General features: G+C 44.0%; 1 protein-coding gene across 1 annotated transcript in view; it reads right to left on the bottom strand.

Moving 5' to 3' along the window:
* Window positions 1–14817, bottom strand: part of LOC308304781 (roundabout homolog 2-like) — a gene marked incomplete at its 3' end in the record, with an annotated part of 136384 nt that overhangs the window by 36026 nt on the left and 85541 nt on the right. Inside the window, exons 9-10 of the mRNA XM_080749411.1 lie at window positions 10717–10888; window positions 1959–2164 (exon numbers count right to left, since the gene is read on the bottom strand). Coding sequence (XP_080605537.1) covers window positions 1959–2164; window positions 10717–10888 — 378 coding nt within the window. The remainder of the gene's footprint in view (window positions 1–1958; window positions 2165–10716; window positions 10889–14817) is intronic.

Consider the following 14817-nt stretch of genomic DNA (forward strand, 5'->3'; position numbering starts at 1 on the left):
TTTTTTAAACTCTGCTCCCCCGCTGGCTTCTACAACTTCCTACGTCATTCGGCGGTCGTTGAAGGTGACAGACATGACTCGGTTCCGATAAATATTGTGAAAATAGCAGATGCAGATCTACAGTACCGAGGCGTTGTTGTAGATCGGCTATTTTCACAATGTTCACCTCTTGCTTACTTAATATTTGAGAGTTTGGCCAGTTTGGTATTGAAAGTCCTTAAATTGTTACTTTAGAAATGTGCAGATACCATACATACACTTATACTGTGTGTTGGTTTGTTTACCATTGAGTGAGAAAATGACATTGAGATAATCATCTGGGGACCCCACAAAATAATTTGGGGGCCCCACTTGGGGTCCCGACCCCAAGTTTGAGAACCACTGCATTAACGTCTTGTCTGGCTCGAACACAGTGGGATGAGAGCGGGCGAGATCAGAAGGTAGCGATGGCCAATAAAAAGAAGCATGAAAAAAAAAGAACAACCCGGAAAGTGATGACGCTAATTTTCTTAATTAATTTCATTCAGTAATGGCCATTAACCAAAGTCCTCCCCCCCCCAACTCCACCGCCCCGCCCCCTCTGTCAGCACCACCACTGCCATCATCATCATTAATACTGACACAGGGAAACCAGAAAATGGATAATGTATTTAACACCAGCGATGAAGGAGAGCCACACACTGACAAGAGCCTCGTCTCTCTCCATCTCTTTCTTGTTTGAGGGCCAGAGAGAGAGAGAGAGAGGGAGAGAGAGAGAGAGAGAGAGAGAGAGAGAGAGAGAGAGAGAGAGAGAGATGGGAATGGATGGACAGACGGACAGACAGACAGACAGACAGACAGACAGACAGAGAGAGAGAGAGAGAGAGAGATGGGAATGGATGGACAGACAGACAGACAGACAGACAGACAGACAGACAGACAGACAGACAGACAGACAGACAGACAGACAGACAGACAGACAGACAGACAGACAGAGAGAGAGAGAGAGAGAGGGAGAGAGAGAGAGAGATGGGAATGGATGGACAGACGGACAGACAGACAGACAGACAGACAGACAGACAGAGAGAGAGAGAGAGAGAGAGAGAGAGAGAGAGAGCACTTTACGATGGTGATGGGGTGTTCTGTATTGCACAGTTTCTCCATTATACAACCCCCCCACCGCCACCCCCTTTGCTGTCCTTGAGTCTCTAACCGCTGCCCGGGAGATTTGTACTAAACAGCGGCATTTAACGACTTCTAAAAATCAATACTCTCCATTCATCGCTCAAAAGCAGCCTGACTGCACTTGTCCATTTGAATTACATCCAATTGACATGAGACGGGAAAAGTTTGCTTTAGAGGAGATATGCATGCACTCTGCAGCCCGGCACGCGTGGCACGTGCCGCGTACGCGCACTATCACATTTTCTCGGTCTCTCGCTCTTTCTCCCCACAGCTGCTTCCATTGGGGGGGTGCAGGGAGAGGACAGCGATGGGAACAGAGGAGCAGAGAGACACGCAAACTGGAGGTCCATGCCGTTTGAAGGTCAGACGTATCCTGCAGTGTAGACGGCTGTAACTTGCTGTGTGTAATATGCTGACACACACAGCGTGTGTCAGTGTAGAAGGCAAGTGCACACTGTACTACTGTGTGTGTATGTGTGTGTGTGTGTGTGTGTGTGTGTGTGTGTGTGTGTGTGTGTGTGTGTGTGTGTGTGTGCGTGCGCGTGCGTGCGTACATGCGTGCGTGAAGAGAGGCAGTTCTAAAATGTTTACCGATAAATAGATAAAATAATTTTGCAGAACTGTAATTCAAGTTACAGTAACAAGCTAACAAGGCTACAGACAGACAGACAGACACTCAAAGCACACTAACTGGCTTACTGAACTGAGCAGACATTGTCATAATACATTTGTGTGACCCCTGAACCACCTTGTGAGAGCTGCTGGTGTGCGTGCAGGACTCTAGTCACACCTACCCTGGTATTCTGGATCTGAAGGCTGCCATGCTCCAGCAGGGACATGCGAGGGTCCTTCCCTAGCAGGTTGGCCCCGTTCTTCAGCCAAGTGACCGTAGGCTCTGGGTCCCCCGAGGCCTGGCATCTAAGCAGCGCCACACTCCCCACGGCCTGCGTCTGATTGGACGGGCCCTGCCGGATGATGGGCGGGGGGCGGTCCTTCAGGGCTAGAGATGAGGAAAAATCACACCCAGCGTTAAGTGAGCAGTGCTATTTATGACTTAATTTCTCGTCCCGCAAAGCTTGGCCAATGTGACCCTGGCCATACTGTACGTATACAAACAAGACACCAATTGACCAATGACAGTCCGGAGTGACATGGGACAAACAGACAAAACCAGATGTAGGAGCGGTTAGCACCGCCCAAACATTGTGTGCAGGAAGACGTTATAAATAGGACTTCAGTGTTGATACATTTTGGATTGTGTGCTAATGTTGTAATTTGGGTGCCATGTCAACGTGGAAGACCCTGCCTCCAAGTGTTACTGATAATTGCAGACCGAGGGTGTTTGAGTTGGAGCTGAGACGTATCTGTTGTGGGAGTTAGAACCATAGCGTCACTGTCGGGCAGAAACCTCGTATCTCCAAGTTTCAAATGTGCATGTTTTTTTCCGCGATGTAAAGCCCCGCTTCATCACACAAGGCCGTCTCGCACAAAAGTAGTGAAAACAGCAGATCTACAAGCACACAACGCCTCGCGGTGCGAGGCGTTGTGTGCTTGTAGATTGGCTGTTTTCACTAGTGTAAATCATTTTTAAAATGATAAATACAAAACGAACGGTATTTGAACATGCGAGGTTTCCACCCGGCAACGACGATAGTCTCTGGGAGCCATTTCCTGGGAAGAGCACTGTGTTCACTGCACCGCACTGCACCTCTGAGCTGTAATTACTAGCTGGGGATTAACAATGGTTTTGCCCGTGGCGCTAATTACTGTACCTTCTTTGTAACACCTTTAAACATATTTCTGCCCCTCCTCCGTCGTCTACTTCTGGCCCATGGTTACTCCATCTTGTTCTTGGCGTCCCTCCCCATAACCCCCTCCCCCCCTTAACACTGAATTAGAAAGCTAAACAGGCAGAGCACTTGCTGTAATGCATGCTGGGTGATCTCACAAACAGCCCCTGCCCTGTGTTAAGGCTGTGAGATAAGTGTCTGTCTGTCGACCGCGTCAGACGACAAAAATCGCGCTGGGTGAATTGGGCTTCCAGTGGTCTCGTAAGCCTCCTACCTTCACTTTCTCATTTCCTCACTGTTGCTCTCCGTTGTTATCAGGCCTGTCTCGCACAAGCGTTTACGGCACATTCCCCTGCTCTTATCTCTTATCGCTACTCCTTCCACACAAAAGAGTAGAACAGTGTAGAAGCGACCATGGGTTCAGAATACATCCAGAAGTACTGCAACATTACGATACTGTCACTATAGGGGACAGGCATGCAAATGCATTTCAGTATTATACAGTAGTATGAATACATAGTCATACACAGTCAAAATCTGTGTACAAATGTAACCATGTAGACCCTTGGTTACATTTGTACACTCTCACAAATGTGTAAAAGAACGGTGCACTTTATTTGACTGTGTACTTAATGCATGATAGCATGTAATGGAGTTTTACTGATATATTATCAACATAGCGTACTATATGACTATGGAATAAAAAAACGTTAGGTAACGTACGTAACCCTGGTTATCGATAATAGGAGCGAGACTACTCGCTAATCAATGTGCAATGCCTGGGGACTTAGCATAATTTGGGGCGACCAGAGGCAGCTGCCACGGGATTTGCTCCTGTTTGCATCACTCCGGTGCAGATGTCAGCCGAGGACGACGGCAACACTTCCCCCGCTCTTCACGCAACATTTGCATGCTGCTTCATCTGACTGGAAGCACAAGGAATGATTTTCTTCTTTCCAGAGAAAATGATTACCAAAAAAAAAAGAAAAAAAAGCGTGAGCAGATGTTAATTCAAGAAGAGACCAGTACGTAAATGGAGAGAAAGACGTCTGCGGCTTCCCTACTGGCAGCGCCTCAGCGCTAATATTCTTGACAATAGAATGTCCTCGCAGAGGAATCACAAAGTGACTCTCCCTCAGAGAGAGAGAGAGAGAGAGAGAGAGAGAGAGAGAGAGAGAGAGAGATAAAGAGAGAGAGAGAGAGAGAGAGAGAGAGAGAGAGAGAGAGAGAGATAAAGAGAGAGAGTTTTAAGATATTGGTTCACAAACCTTTTCATGTCAAGGTGTGTTATTTGTTTATACAGTGATCCAGCTTTTTCTGTAGCTTGTTGTCCTTACAAGCCCCAAACGGCCATGCAGGGCCTAAGCACCGCCCGTGTAGGACAACGAGTGACTGAAGGGTTATCCCTCACAAACCATCTGTGCTGGATTCTCGGATGTATTAGCTAGATCTGGGTTTAAACAATTATGAATTTCTATAGAATATCTTTTAGCGGTTAAGGTTTGATTCTCTATGTGTTAAGGGAAAAGCTGACGTCTGGATGGCTGAGACTGAGGAAACAGGCACGAGTCTCTGTCACGATGGAAGCTGCTCCTCCTGGTAGCCGGGAGTTACTTTCTGGTAGAATTTGTTCTTGTAGTGAATTATTAACTCATTGAATGCCATTTCAAGATGGCCCCCAAGTACCAGACTGCCACTATCCTAGATTTCTAGTGCACGGATCAATTTTTAGTGCACGGATCGTGCACGCCCATGCACCATATATGCATCATATGTGTAGTACTTTTTAACAGCTTTCAAACAAAAAAATCCACTTGGAAATCCGTTCAGGCATTCATGAGTTACAAGCCTTCAAAGTCAGACAAAACAGCCATTTTTGACATTTTGAAAGATGTGTTTGTTTGTTATGGGGCTACACATGCAATTTCACAATTGCGATCATGCCTAATACATTTGAGGCATTTTTAGAATTTTTTTTATAAAAAAGAATTTTGATTTTTTTTTTTTTTTTTTTTTTCAAAATGGCTTCCAACTCGGGAAACTCGGGCTCTGGCAGCCTGGGACTACTGTAATAACTCGGGAAACTCGGGCCTTGGCAGTCAATGAGTTAAGAACTGTTTTAAATGGGAGGGGCCTATGATTTGCATGTTGCCATATTTGTAACCGTTTTAGAAAAGCAATAAGCCATGCAATGGTTGAGAGGGTCGTGCCTCACTACGCCCTTCAGCCATTATAAAATACTCTGTAAACTGCAACCTCTAGTGGCTTTCATTTATCTGGGGACCGCCTGGAACCCCTGGGGGTCCCCCCCTGGTCCCCACTTTAAGAACCACTGTTTTAAGAACATCCAACAATCCCATAGTAAGGTGATGAGGACATTTGACTGATTGGCTTTCAAGGCACTCAGGCAGAGTATCTCTGCCAGCTTTAGATGTACTGTACTGCAGCCAAACCAACAGCATGGGATGCATTTGATTTTCTTTCACATTAGGCCAAACATAAAGGATGCACTGCATACATGTGTATCTGCACAACCCTGTTGAATACCAAAAGGACACCAAAATGCGTTCAAAACAAGCAAGAAAACCCTATCAGCAGTCAATATAGCAGCCGATGCAAAGTAGTTCGCTAAAAAAAAGAAGCATGATGAGATCGTTCATTGCGCTGCCTCAACCGAAACAGAGAAAGTCTGACACTTATGTGTTAAACTGATTAAATCAGGGGTTCTCAAACTTTTTTTAGGCTGTGACCCCCAAAATAAACATAATATATGAACTCGCACTGCGAGGCGTTGTGAGCATGTAGATCTGCTATTTTCACAATGTTCACCTCTTGCTTACCTAATATTTGACATTTTGGCCAGTTTGGTATTAAAACAGTCTTGAAAGTCCTTAAATTGTCACTTTATAAATGTGCAGATACCCTGTATACACTTATGTAGGTTTGTTTACCGTTGAGTGAGACATTCTTTTTTTTTGTCTAGTGACAGCACGTGGCTGTCTCACCCAGCATAGTGTATGTCCGGGTGCTCCAGTCTAGTGAAGCACCTCAAATAGGAGAAAGATACAGGCTCTGCCCCTTAGGCATAATGGGACGGAGCAGCACAACAATGTCATGGAACCATACAAACAGGTTTCCTTTAAGGCCACTTTTAACCGCACAGATTCGGCGACGATTCGGCGGCGGAAGGCGGCGGAAAGCGTCTGTTGCCGAACGGGAGCTCATCGTCAGGTTTTCGGCAGCGGGTCGGGAACCTTATCGACCGAAAACTGGAAAACTGGACTTGCTCAGTTTTGTTCAGTCGCCCCTCGCCGTCGGTAAGATTGAGGGAGTTGTAGAATAGTTTACTACTGCTCCAAAACCAAGCCAAAACAAGCCAGAGACATTTTCCTGTCGCATATTTTTACTAAATACCATATTCTCAATCTCAACTCTCAATTCCTATTCCAATCGGATCCAAAGCAAAGCTAGTAGTAGGCTAGTAATAGTCCATCAAGTGCCTGTGTTGTTGTTTTCTTTTTTTTCCTCCTCTGCACGGAGAACAGAGCTGCCTCCGGCCGGGTTAGGGTTGCCAGATTCTGTGAGTGAAATACGCGACCAGGTCTATGAAAATAAGCCCAAAAGCGCGACCAGTTTCACCTCTGAACTCTATTACATTAGTTATTTTATAAAATAATGTTTTTTTTGTTATCAAATTTTATAAAATAATGTTGAAAGCAAGGCCAAATAAGCAACTACACTTCAGAAACAAGCCCAAACAAAAGCAACCCACATCTAGCAACATTATAGGAAAACAGGATCAACGTTGCTTATAAGGAGCAGACCTGGCACCACTGCCATACAGTAACTACAGTCGGCGTCGTCTGAAAAAAATAAAATAAAAAATAAGTGCTTAGTTTTTTGCAGTTCTTTGCAGTCTGTGTACAGTCAGAAGGAGTCTCCTGTAGGCTGTTTGGTGTGTAGACACCTTTACATACATTGGCTGGTCATTGCACAATGCATACAATACATGATAAAACAAGGAAACAGAGAGTGGTCGTGGTCAAACAAGTTACCACACAGGTTTTCGGTAGTTTCCTGGAGTCACTGTCCAAGAGGCGTGTGTGTAAGCTCAAATATGCATGAAATAGAATCCATTGAAACATATTTAGACCACATTATACTGTGTAATATAATTGTACAAATTGATATATAGTTACATAAATGTACTGCCGTAACCAGGGGCGTCACAGGGTCTTGGATAGTGGGGGGGATGATTGAAATATTGCGTTTTTTTATCCGGTTTTGGGCGATTTTCATTGGGGTTTTGGGTGATTTTTCCCCACACAATGGTATAGCAAGCCAGGAGCAGCAAACAGCTCCATAGTTAGCACACGCACGCACGCACGCACGCACGCACGCACGCACGCACGCACGCACACACCAAAGATTGTTCTGTTCCCACGTTAGATTCAATAGGCTATTACTGACAGAAAAAAATGCACAGCGGTTTTGCAAATAAGTCATGCTTTTTGCATACACAGCAGCAGCATTGTAAGAAATATATGTCTCCAAGGGGGAAGGAGGGAGAGAGAGAGACCTTTTTAAAACCCCCCTCTATCCGAGCGCACGAACTGTCATGATGTCAATGTTGCATGCAATGTTGTTTACATATGCCTGAAGCCTCGCGGTTCTGTATTGAAACTGGGAGACTGCTTCCGGAAGGAACGTAAGCACAACGGTGGGGGCCAGTGGGCCTGGCGATATTAATTACCCCATATTTCTTATGTCACTGTAGGCTAATGAATGTATGGAGACAGTGAGTCTATGGGAACCAAGCTGATAATCATTGGTCTGATATTCAAAGGCAGCCCGGCCGGCAAAAAAGGTGGGGGGGATGAGTAATTATGGAACAAATAAACACCGGAGCCTAATTCTTCAATCAATCAATCAAAAAGCCTTGCTGGAAAACACAGCTGACGACCGCCGCTAAATCAGGCAGCAGGCGTACAGGCTATCATAGCTACAACGTTCACACAACGTCTATTATGATTATGATTATTAGGATACAAAAACTGTGGACTGTTTCAACGATGTCCAGCCCGCGCCGCGCCGACCCGTCGGGTCCCATCGGGCTCGGGCTGAATTTCTAAGCTCTAGTGGTGACGCCCCTGGCCGTAACAAACCCAGCACTCTTACATCCGGCGCTAAGTATCACTGCCCGTTTTCACACCCATGTTATATAATTAACAAATGTACATAGCTCATCTGTCAGCAGATATGCATGGTTGGTATTAAAATGCTGTGTGGTCTGGAACATCACAGATGTCTCTTGGACACGGTCGGGGACACATGTGCTTGTGACCTCAGCAGCACACAGCCCCTACGGGGGGTCCACCTCTTGTTCTCATGTGATGTTTCTGTGATCACAGAGCTTTTGTTTCCCCTCCCACATCTCCTGATATCATTATCATCACATTATTAATGATGCTACCATAGACCTACCATAGACCTTTGCAAAGACACGAGTGTGTCTCCTCCAACTTGCAAATCTATCATTTAACTCTATCAACGATTTGGACGTTCCCGTTCGCCCCATTTTTCCCGGCGGCGCGATGCCAATAGTACGTTCTTTGGCTCGTTCTTTTGTACCTTTAAACTGATGAGGGGTCGCGCGGGTGTGTACCGTAGAGACAGCTCCCGTAAAAGTGCTCTCAAAAACCCACTGGACGTTAGCATCAATGGAGTAACAAAACACTTCCATGTTATTTTCTCTGGGTCTATTGCTCTGTAGCGATTGAGCGGCCTTGACGGACGGCAGCCTACCGCGGCCATTTCACATTCATTCTTGCATGAGGCTGCCCTCTACTGCTGGTATAGCGAAAGTACACATATTTAAGGAGAAAAAAAAATAATGATAAAAAAATAAAAAATAAAACATCTTTGTCTATAACATCGCAAAGGTAAGGTGCTTTTGCTGGCACAAAACCCAATAAATAAATAACAACATCTGGCAGTAAAACAGTTAAATATATCAATGAGCCATGGTGTAGGCGCAACTAGCTCATGAAGAGAATGGGAGAAACACTGATTTGTTTAATATATGTTATGACCAAAACGACTAATCCAGACAGATTAAATCCAACCCCTTTTGGGGTGCCCGCTGGCTTACTGGTCCAGGCGCATACCACTTAGGCATTGCCACATAGGCATGGATGCCTGGTGGCGTCGCCGGTTCGATTCCCGATCTGGACGACCTTTGCCGCGTGTCACTCCTCATCTCTCCCCCCATTTCCTGTCAGTCTCCTGTCCTATCAATAAAAAAGGCACCTTGCTTTGCCCCAAGAAAACACACTGTTTAACAAACAAAATTGGAGCTATACACACCCCCAGCACATTTACCCTACGGGCTTTAGAGTGTCTTGCTCTTTATATCTTTCTCTTTATAAAGGCCAGGTGAGTTTCTGCGTAATAATGGGTGCGTTCGGAAATGCGCACTCAGCGCACTGGTGTGCCATGTTGTCGTTCGTTTATTCGGTGCACTTGGTGCGTTGTCGTTCGGAAATCCTGTGCGCGGCGCACCTGTGTGCTGAGTGTACGCACTCAACGACCATACTCAGAAGTTGGGGTTTGACGGTGTGGTGCTGGGGAGCGTGTCGCTGTTACTACATGTCATCTTTTCGACACCCGACTCTAACCCTCACCCTAACCCTAACCACCATGGATTGAGTCGCTAACCCTCCGGTCGAAATGATGGTCGTTCGAAAGAGCACGATTTTGCCGTGGTGTGTCAGTCTGGTGTTTTGATTGGTTGGTTTTCATGGCCATTGATTTTTACAGTCTATGGCCATGTCTCGAACGCTTCTCAGCTGTGAACAATGGAGGAAATGACCGCAAAATGCAGCATTCGCAGCTTAATTGGTCGTTTGGGCTTGATAGTTTCACACGCAACATGTAAACTAAAAGCAGGTATGCCAATGTTATGAATTACATCTCCTTTCAATATCAACGTTACGTTAGCAACTGCTGCTTTTCAGAAGGTTTACCTTCAGAGTTCAGAGTGAAAAAACGCACAGCTGCCTCTTAACTGATCGTTCGTAAACAAACCACACTGAACGCACTCTACAGCGTCACGCCCACTGCACTCACTACACTGAGCACACACCCAGTGCGCATTTCCAAACGCACACCCAATGTGTATATCAGTAAATTCTTCTCCATGTAAGCCTAAAACGTTTCAAATAGGCTTATGCTCCATGTTATACCTGTTGAAACATTAGTCAAATGCCTGATCTCAGAGCTTATAGAACTGGATTGTAACAGTTTTTACTCTGTGACTGTAGTGCTAATGAATGATTTTGTTAATCATACTCATGTTTCTATATTCTATCTTTGTTTGCTTTATTTCATTTTTTTAATATTCTTTATGTAAGTACATCCACGCATTTGATTTATTACGAAATAATTTTTTTGTAACTCAATGCCAAAATGAGGGTCATTCCATCGAGGTGAAATTAAGGTTGATGATGATAAATGATGATTAACTTAACCGCAACTGTGATCAACAATTTCCTTTTTTTTTTTCATTACTTAGTGGACTGGTCACTCCTAATATAATTAAATGTTGATGTGGGTTATACTGTATGTAGTGAGGTGATCATAGACTATGTAGTTATTTATCCTGGGAATCTTTCAAATAAAGACACTGATCAGTACTGTACTCAAACTCTCAAACTTTGTTATACTGTGTTTGTATGCATTCAACAATGGTAAATGACCTCACCATCTGCTACCTCCAGCTGGGCCTTGGCCAGGATGCTACCAGCTACAGTGAGGGCTTGGCAGGTGTAGTAGCCCGCATCGGCGCGCTGCACGGACATGATGGTCAGCTCTCCATTCTCCGACACAGACACGCGGCTGTCTTCTTGTGTTGGCTGGTTGGGGAACAGAAGATCCTACAGACAGAACACAAAACAACGTCAATTACATGGAATTACTCCGTGGTTTGGAAGCTCATTTGCTCCTGGAGGTCAAAATCGCCCACGATTCATACTGAAGACATTCATTATGTATGTATGAGCTTTCCTGGCATTGCCGGGGCCTCTCTAGGTACTTTTAAATCAATACTCAAATCCTGGGATTTGAACCATTTTAAACCGTTCTCAACCACAAGCACATACCACTTTTTATCTTCTGTTCTTTGTGTTATCGTTTTAATTTTATGTAGTTTTAACTCTCTTTGTGTCATTTTAATTCTCACGTTTTAATGTTGTTATGTTTTAATGCTGCTTTATTCACAGGATGTACAGCACTTTGGTCAACTTAAATGTGCTTCAAACATTTATTTGACAATGCATCTTGTCAATCAGTGTGTTCAGGTTTCAAGTGGTTATTGCCCGAGTCTCTACCTCTCTCCCTCCCTCCTGCGCTCCCCCCTCCCCCGCATGAACATGGGCAAACATGAGCATATTTGTCCCTACACACCATATTTGGGCATAATCCACCCAGCTGTTGCCTCAATATTTATTTGCACCGACATGGAGGACATTCTGGTTTCTGTTGCCATTTGTAGTCATGGCTGCCAGATCCCACCTGATGTTGTGTGGGAGTCCCAACAGTTGTCCAGTCCATACATGGGCATATCTGCATACCTACCATCACAGACACCGCCTGCCCACCACAACTTGAATTTAATTGGATATACTGTATATGTATTTATTTAGAACCCTAATGAGCTACATCAAAAGGTGTGTGGTTATCTGAAAATAATTCATAACATTCAACACCCCCAGAAACACATTTATTTAATCATTTAGAGCAGTGTTTCTCAAACATAACTAATACTTTATGGGCATTTTGTACAGAGTTACAGATCCATTTGGAACACCCTCAAGGAACCCGGAAGGTCCCTGGACCCCACTTTGAGAACCACTGATTTAAACATACACTCCAAGGAGTCAAACTGAACTGTTTGAAGTCAGGCACGTGCATAAAATATGAGCCAAGCGGTGCCCGAGCACCTGCCTGAGCATCTGGTTGATTGCCTTCACAGGAGAAAGTGGCGTTTTCCATGCCAACCAAGTTTCTCTCGTTCATTCCTCTCACACAGAACTGCAGTTGAGCACATGCCCTTCCAAATGTCTGTAATTCAGTAGTAGTAGTTCACCCCCAAAATGACTTTTTTTCTATCGATTACTCATGCCACAGAGACTTGAGTTCAATAATATTTTGGTGTATTTGTCGCATTCCTAAGACAAAAAATGGATTATAGTAAAGTGACCCCCATTGATTCCGGATGGGGGCCCTGGATGGGGACCCAAATGCATGGCATTGGATGAGGAAAACCATCAGGGTACGTTTACTATAATCAATGTTTTGTCTTAGGAATACGACAAAAAACAAAATATATTATTGAACTCAAGTCTCTATGGCGTGAGTAATCAATAGAAAACTAGAAGCAGTGCTCTTCCGAGCACAGGTCTCCACCAGACTGTGCGTCCTGGTGGTGCAATCCTGCAAACTTTGGAAGCTAATATTAGCCAATCAGGATGGCAGCTTGAAAAGCTTGAAGTCTAAAGAAAATAAATAATGAAAAGCTCCTTTCTTCTAACCTTCTTCTCATCGTCCCCATGATCATCATCCATATGGTGATAATGTTGCCAGAGTGCTTACTGTACATGCACAACCTCTCTAACCTTTCTCTGCAGATGAATCGAGGTACTGTAGCATGAATTCAGAAAATAAATACAATTATTTGGTGTGACAGTTCCCGCCATCCATCAGCTGCACTCTTTTAAGTCCAAACACCCACTGGGTTTACAGTTAATGAAGAAAATCTACTTTGACTAAAGTAAATTAACTAGCCTACTTTCCCAGCATCTCTGAAAATCCCTACGAGCAAAGCATCATGTTCCCTGACTTGTTCGGCTTCTCTTCCCTACAATTTATTTCGGTGGCATATACGTAAACACACACCAATGAGTTACCATTTAGCTACACAAACATGGATACCGCCTAATCTGATTGATTACTCGCAAATATCTTGGGCCAGATAATATAGATACAGTGCAGTCGCCAACAAACTGGGCACATGTTTATTCATGGGCTGACATTTGAACCAAGTGAGGTTTTGCAAAAACAAAAATCAATGCTGTCAAACATACCAGGGAGATATTTTATTATGCATGTGCGAGTGTGTGCACAAATGAAGGGTTGCAAATATTTGAAAGCGCTGTGCTTCAGATACTATCTTGAGGTCTATCAAGTGACTGTTACAGAATGCAGATTAGAATAGTTTAATACAAAACATTATACTTCAAATTCTGCTTCCTGATTCTAAAGAATAATCACACAGTACTATGTTTAGTTTATGTTCTATAGTTCCAGGCTTTAATAAATGACACCGCAAGCGATTCTCAATCCTCGATTTGAAAAAATGGTAGAGGAGATAAATGATCACTCTGAACGTTCTGCTAGATCAAAACACTTTATGTGAATTAGAGATGCTCCGATTGTGATTTTTGGGGCCGATACCGATCACTGATCAACTGGAATCAGTATCTGCCGATATTCCCGATCACAGCATCAAATACATAAATTCTTTAATTTATTGTGTTACTGTAGCAGCATTTATATATTTAATGATTCTTCTTACAAAACATTGACATTGTATATTAAGTATAAACATTAGGGGGTGGAACTTTGGGGGATAGCGTGTACCTCCACATGCGTTACGCCCCCCCGGTGATACTCCTCAATGTCAGGTGAAAAGAAGATGGTGGCATGACGGCTCGGGTACCGGAGGAGACCTGTTGTTGTCTTTACCCTCCCAATGACTACTATGGGGATCAGCAGGGACGGATCTAGCATAGAGCACTAGGGTTTGGGGAATTGGCCTTAATACTAAATTGGGAATACAGAGGGGAGAAAATGTTTTTCTTTTATTACCTTTTATGGGCAGGGTATTTTTTTTTTTCCCTGTACTAGAGTTTGTTCTATTTGATAGCCTCAGATCACATGCTATGTTGTGCAAACAATTACTGTGATGGAAATGGGATTTGGGGTATCATCACTACGCATACCTGCCTTATATGCAACACTGTGTTTCAATAAAAAAGATTTGTAGGATTTTTGGACAAAATCTGTAAGAGTAGTGCACAGAAATGTGTTTTGCGAACATCGGCCACTAGGTGGCGCTAGAAAAGGCCCATTTGAAAAATTTAGGGCAGAGGTTCTAGATTGGCTTCCAGGGAATGTGTGTGCTCACTTTGGCAGCGACCGGGCCAACAGCGACTGAGATTAGGCGCTCACAAACTGCGAGGACGCACGCACGCACGGACGGACGGACGGACGCACGGACGGGGGGGAAAACATACTCTCCCTCAGCCTTCGGCTGGTGGAGACAAAAAGTCATTTTGGGGGTGAACTACTCCTTTAATGTGAGGGTCACATGAGATCAAATGGAGAGTATACACTGTAAAGTCCTCAGTAAACATTTAACTACGAGTCATTTCTGTGTAACTCTCAGAGTTACAAATTGAACGAATTAACACAATTACTTTGCAGTGGTGTAAATTAACTACAGTACTTATAGTAACAATTTTGAGGTACTTTTACTTTACAGGAGTATTTCCAAACGTCAATACTTCTACTCCATTACAATCATATGAAAACTTTAGTTACACAAAGTTACACAATGCGTCGCAATGCGACGCATTGTGAGCTTGACAGCAGCTTGAAAAGCTTGAAGTCTAAAGAAAATAAATAATGAAAAGCTCCTTTCTTCTAACCTTCTTCTCATCGTCCCCATGATCATCATCCATATGGTGATAATGTTGCCAGAGTGCTTACTGTACATGCACAACCTCTCTAACCTTTCTCTGCA

Source organism: Nannobrachium achirus (genome assembly GCF_963921795.1).
Source record: "Nannobrachium achirus genome assembly, chromosome: 19".
Lineage (NCBI taxonomy): Eukaryota > Metazoa > Chordata > Actinopteri > Myctophiformes > Myctophidae > Nannobrachium > Nannobrachium achirus.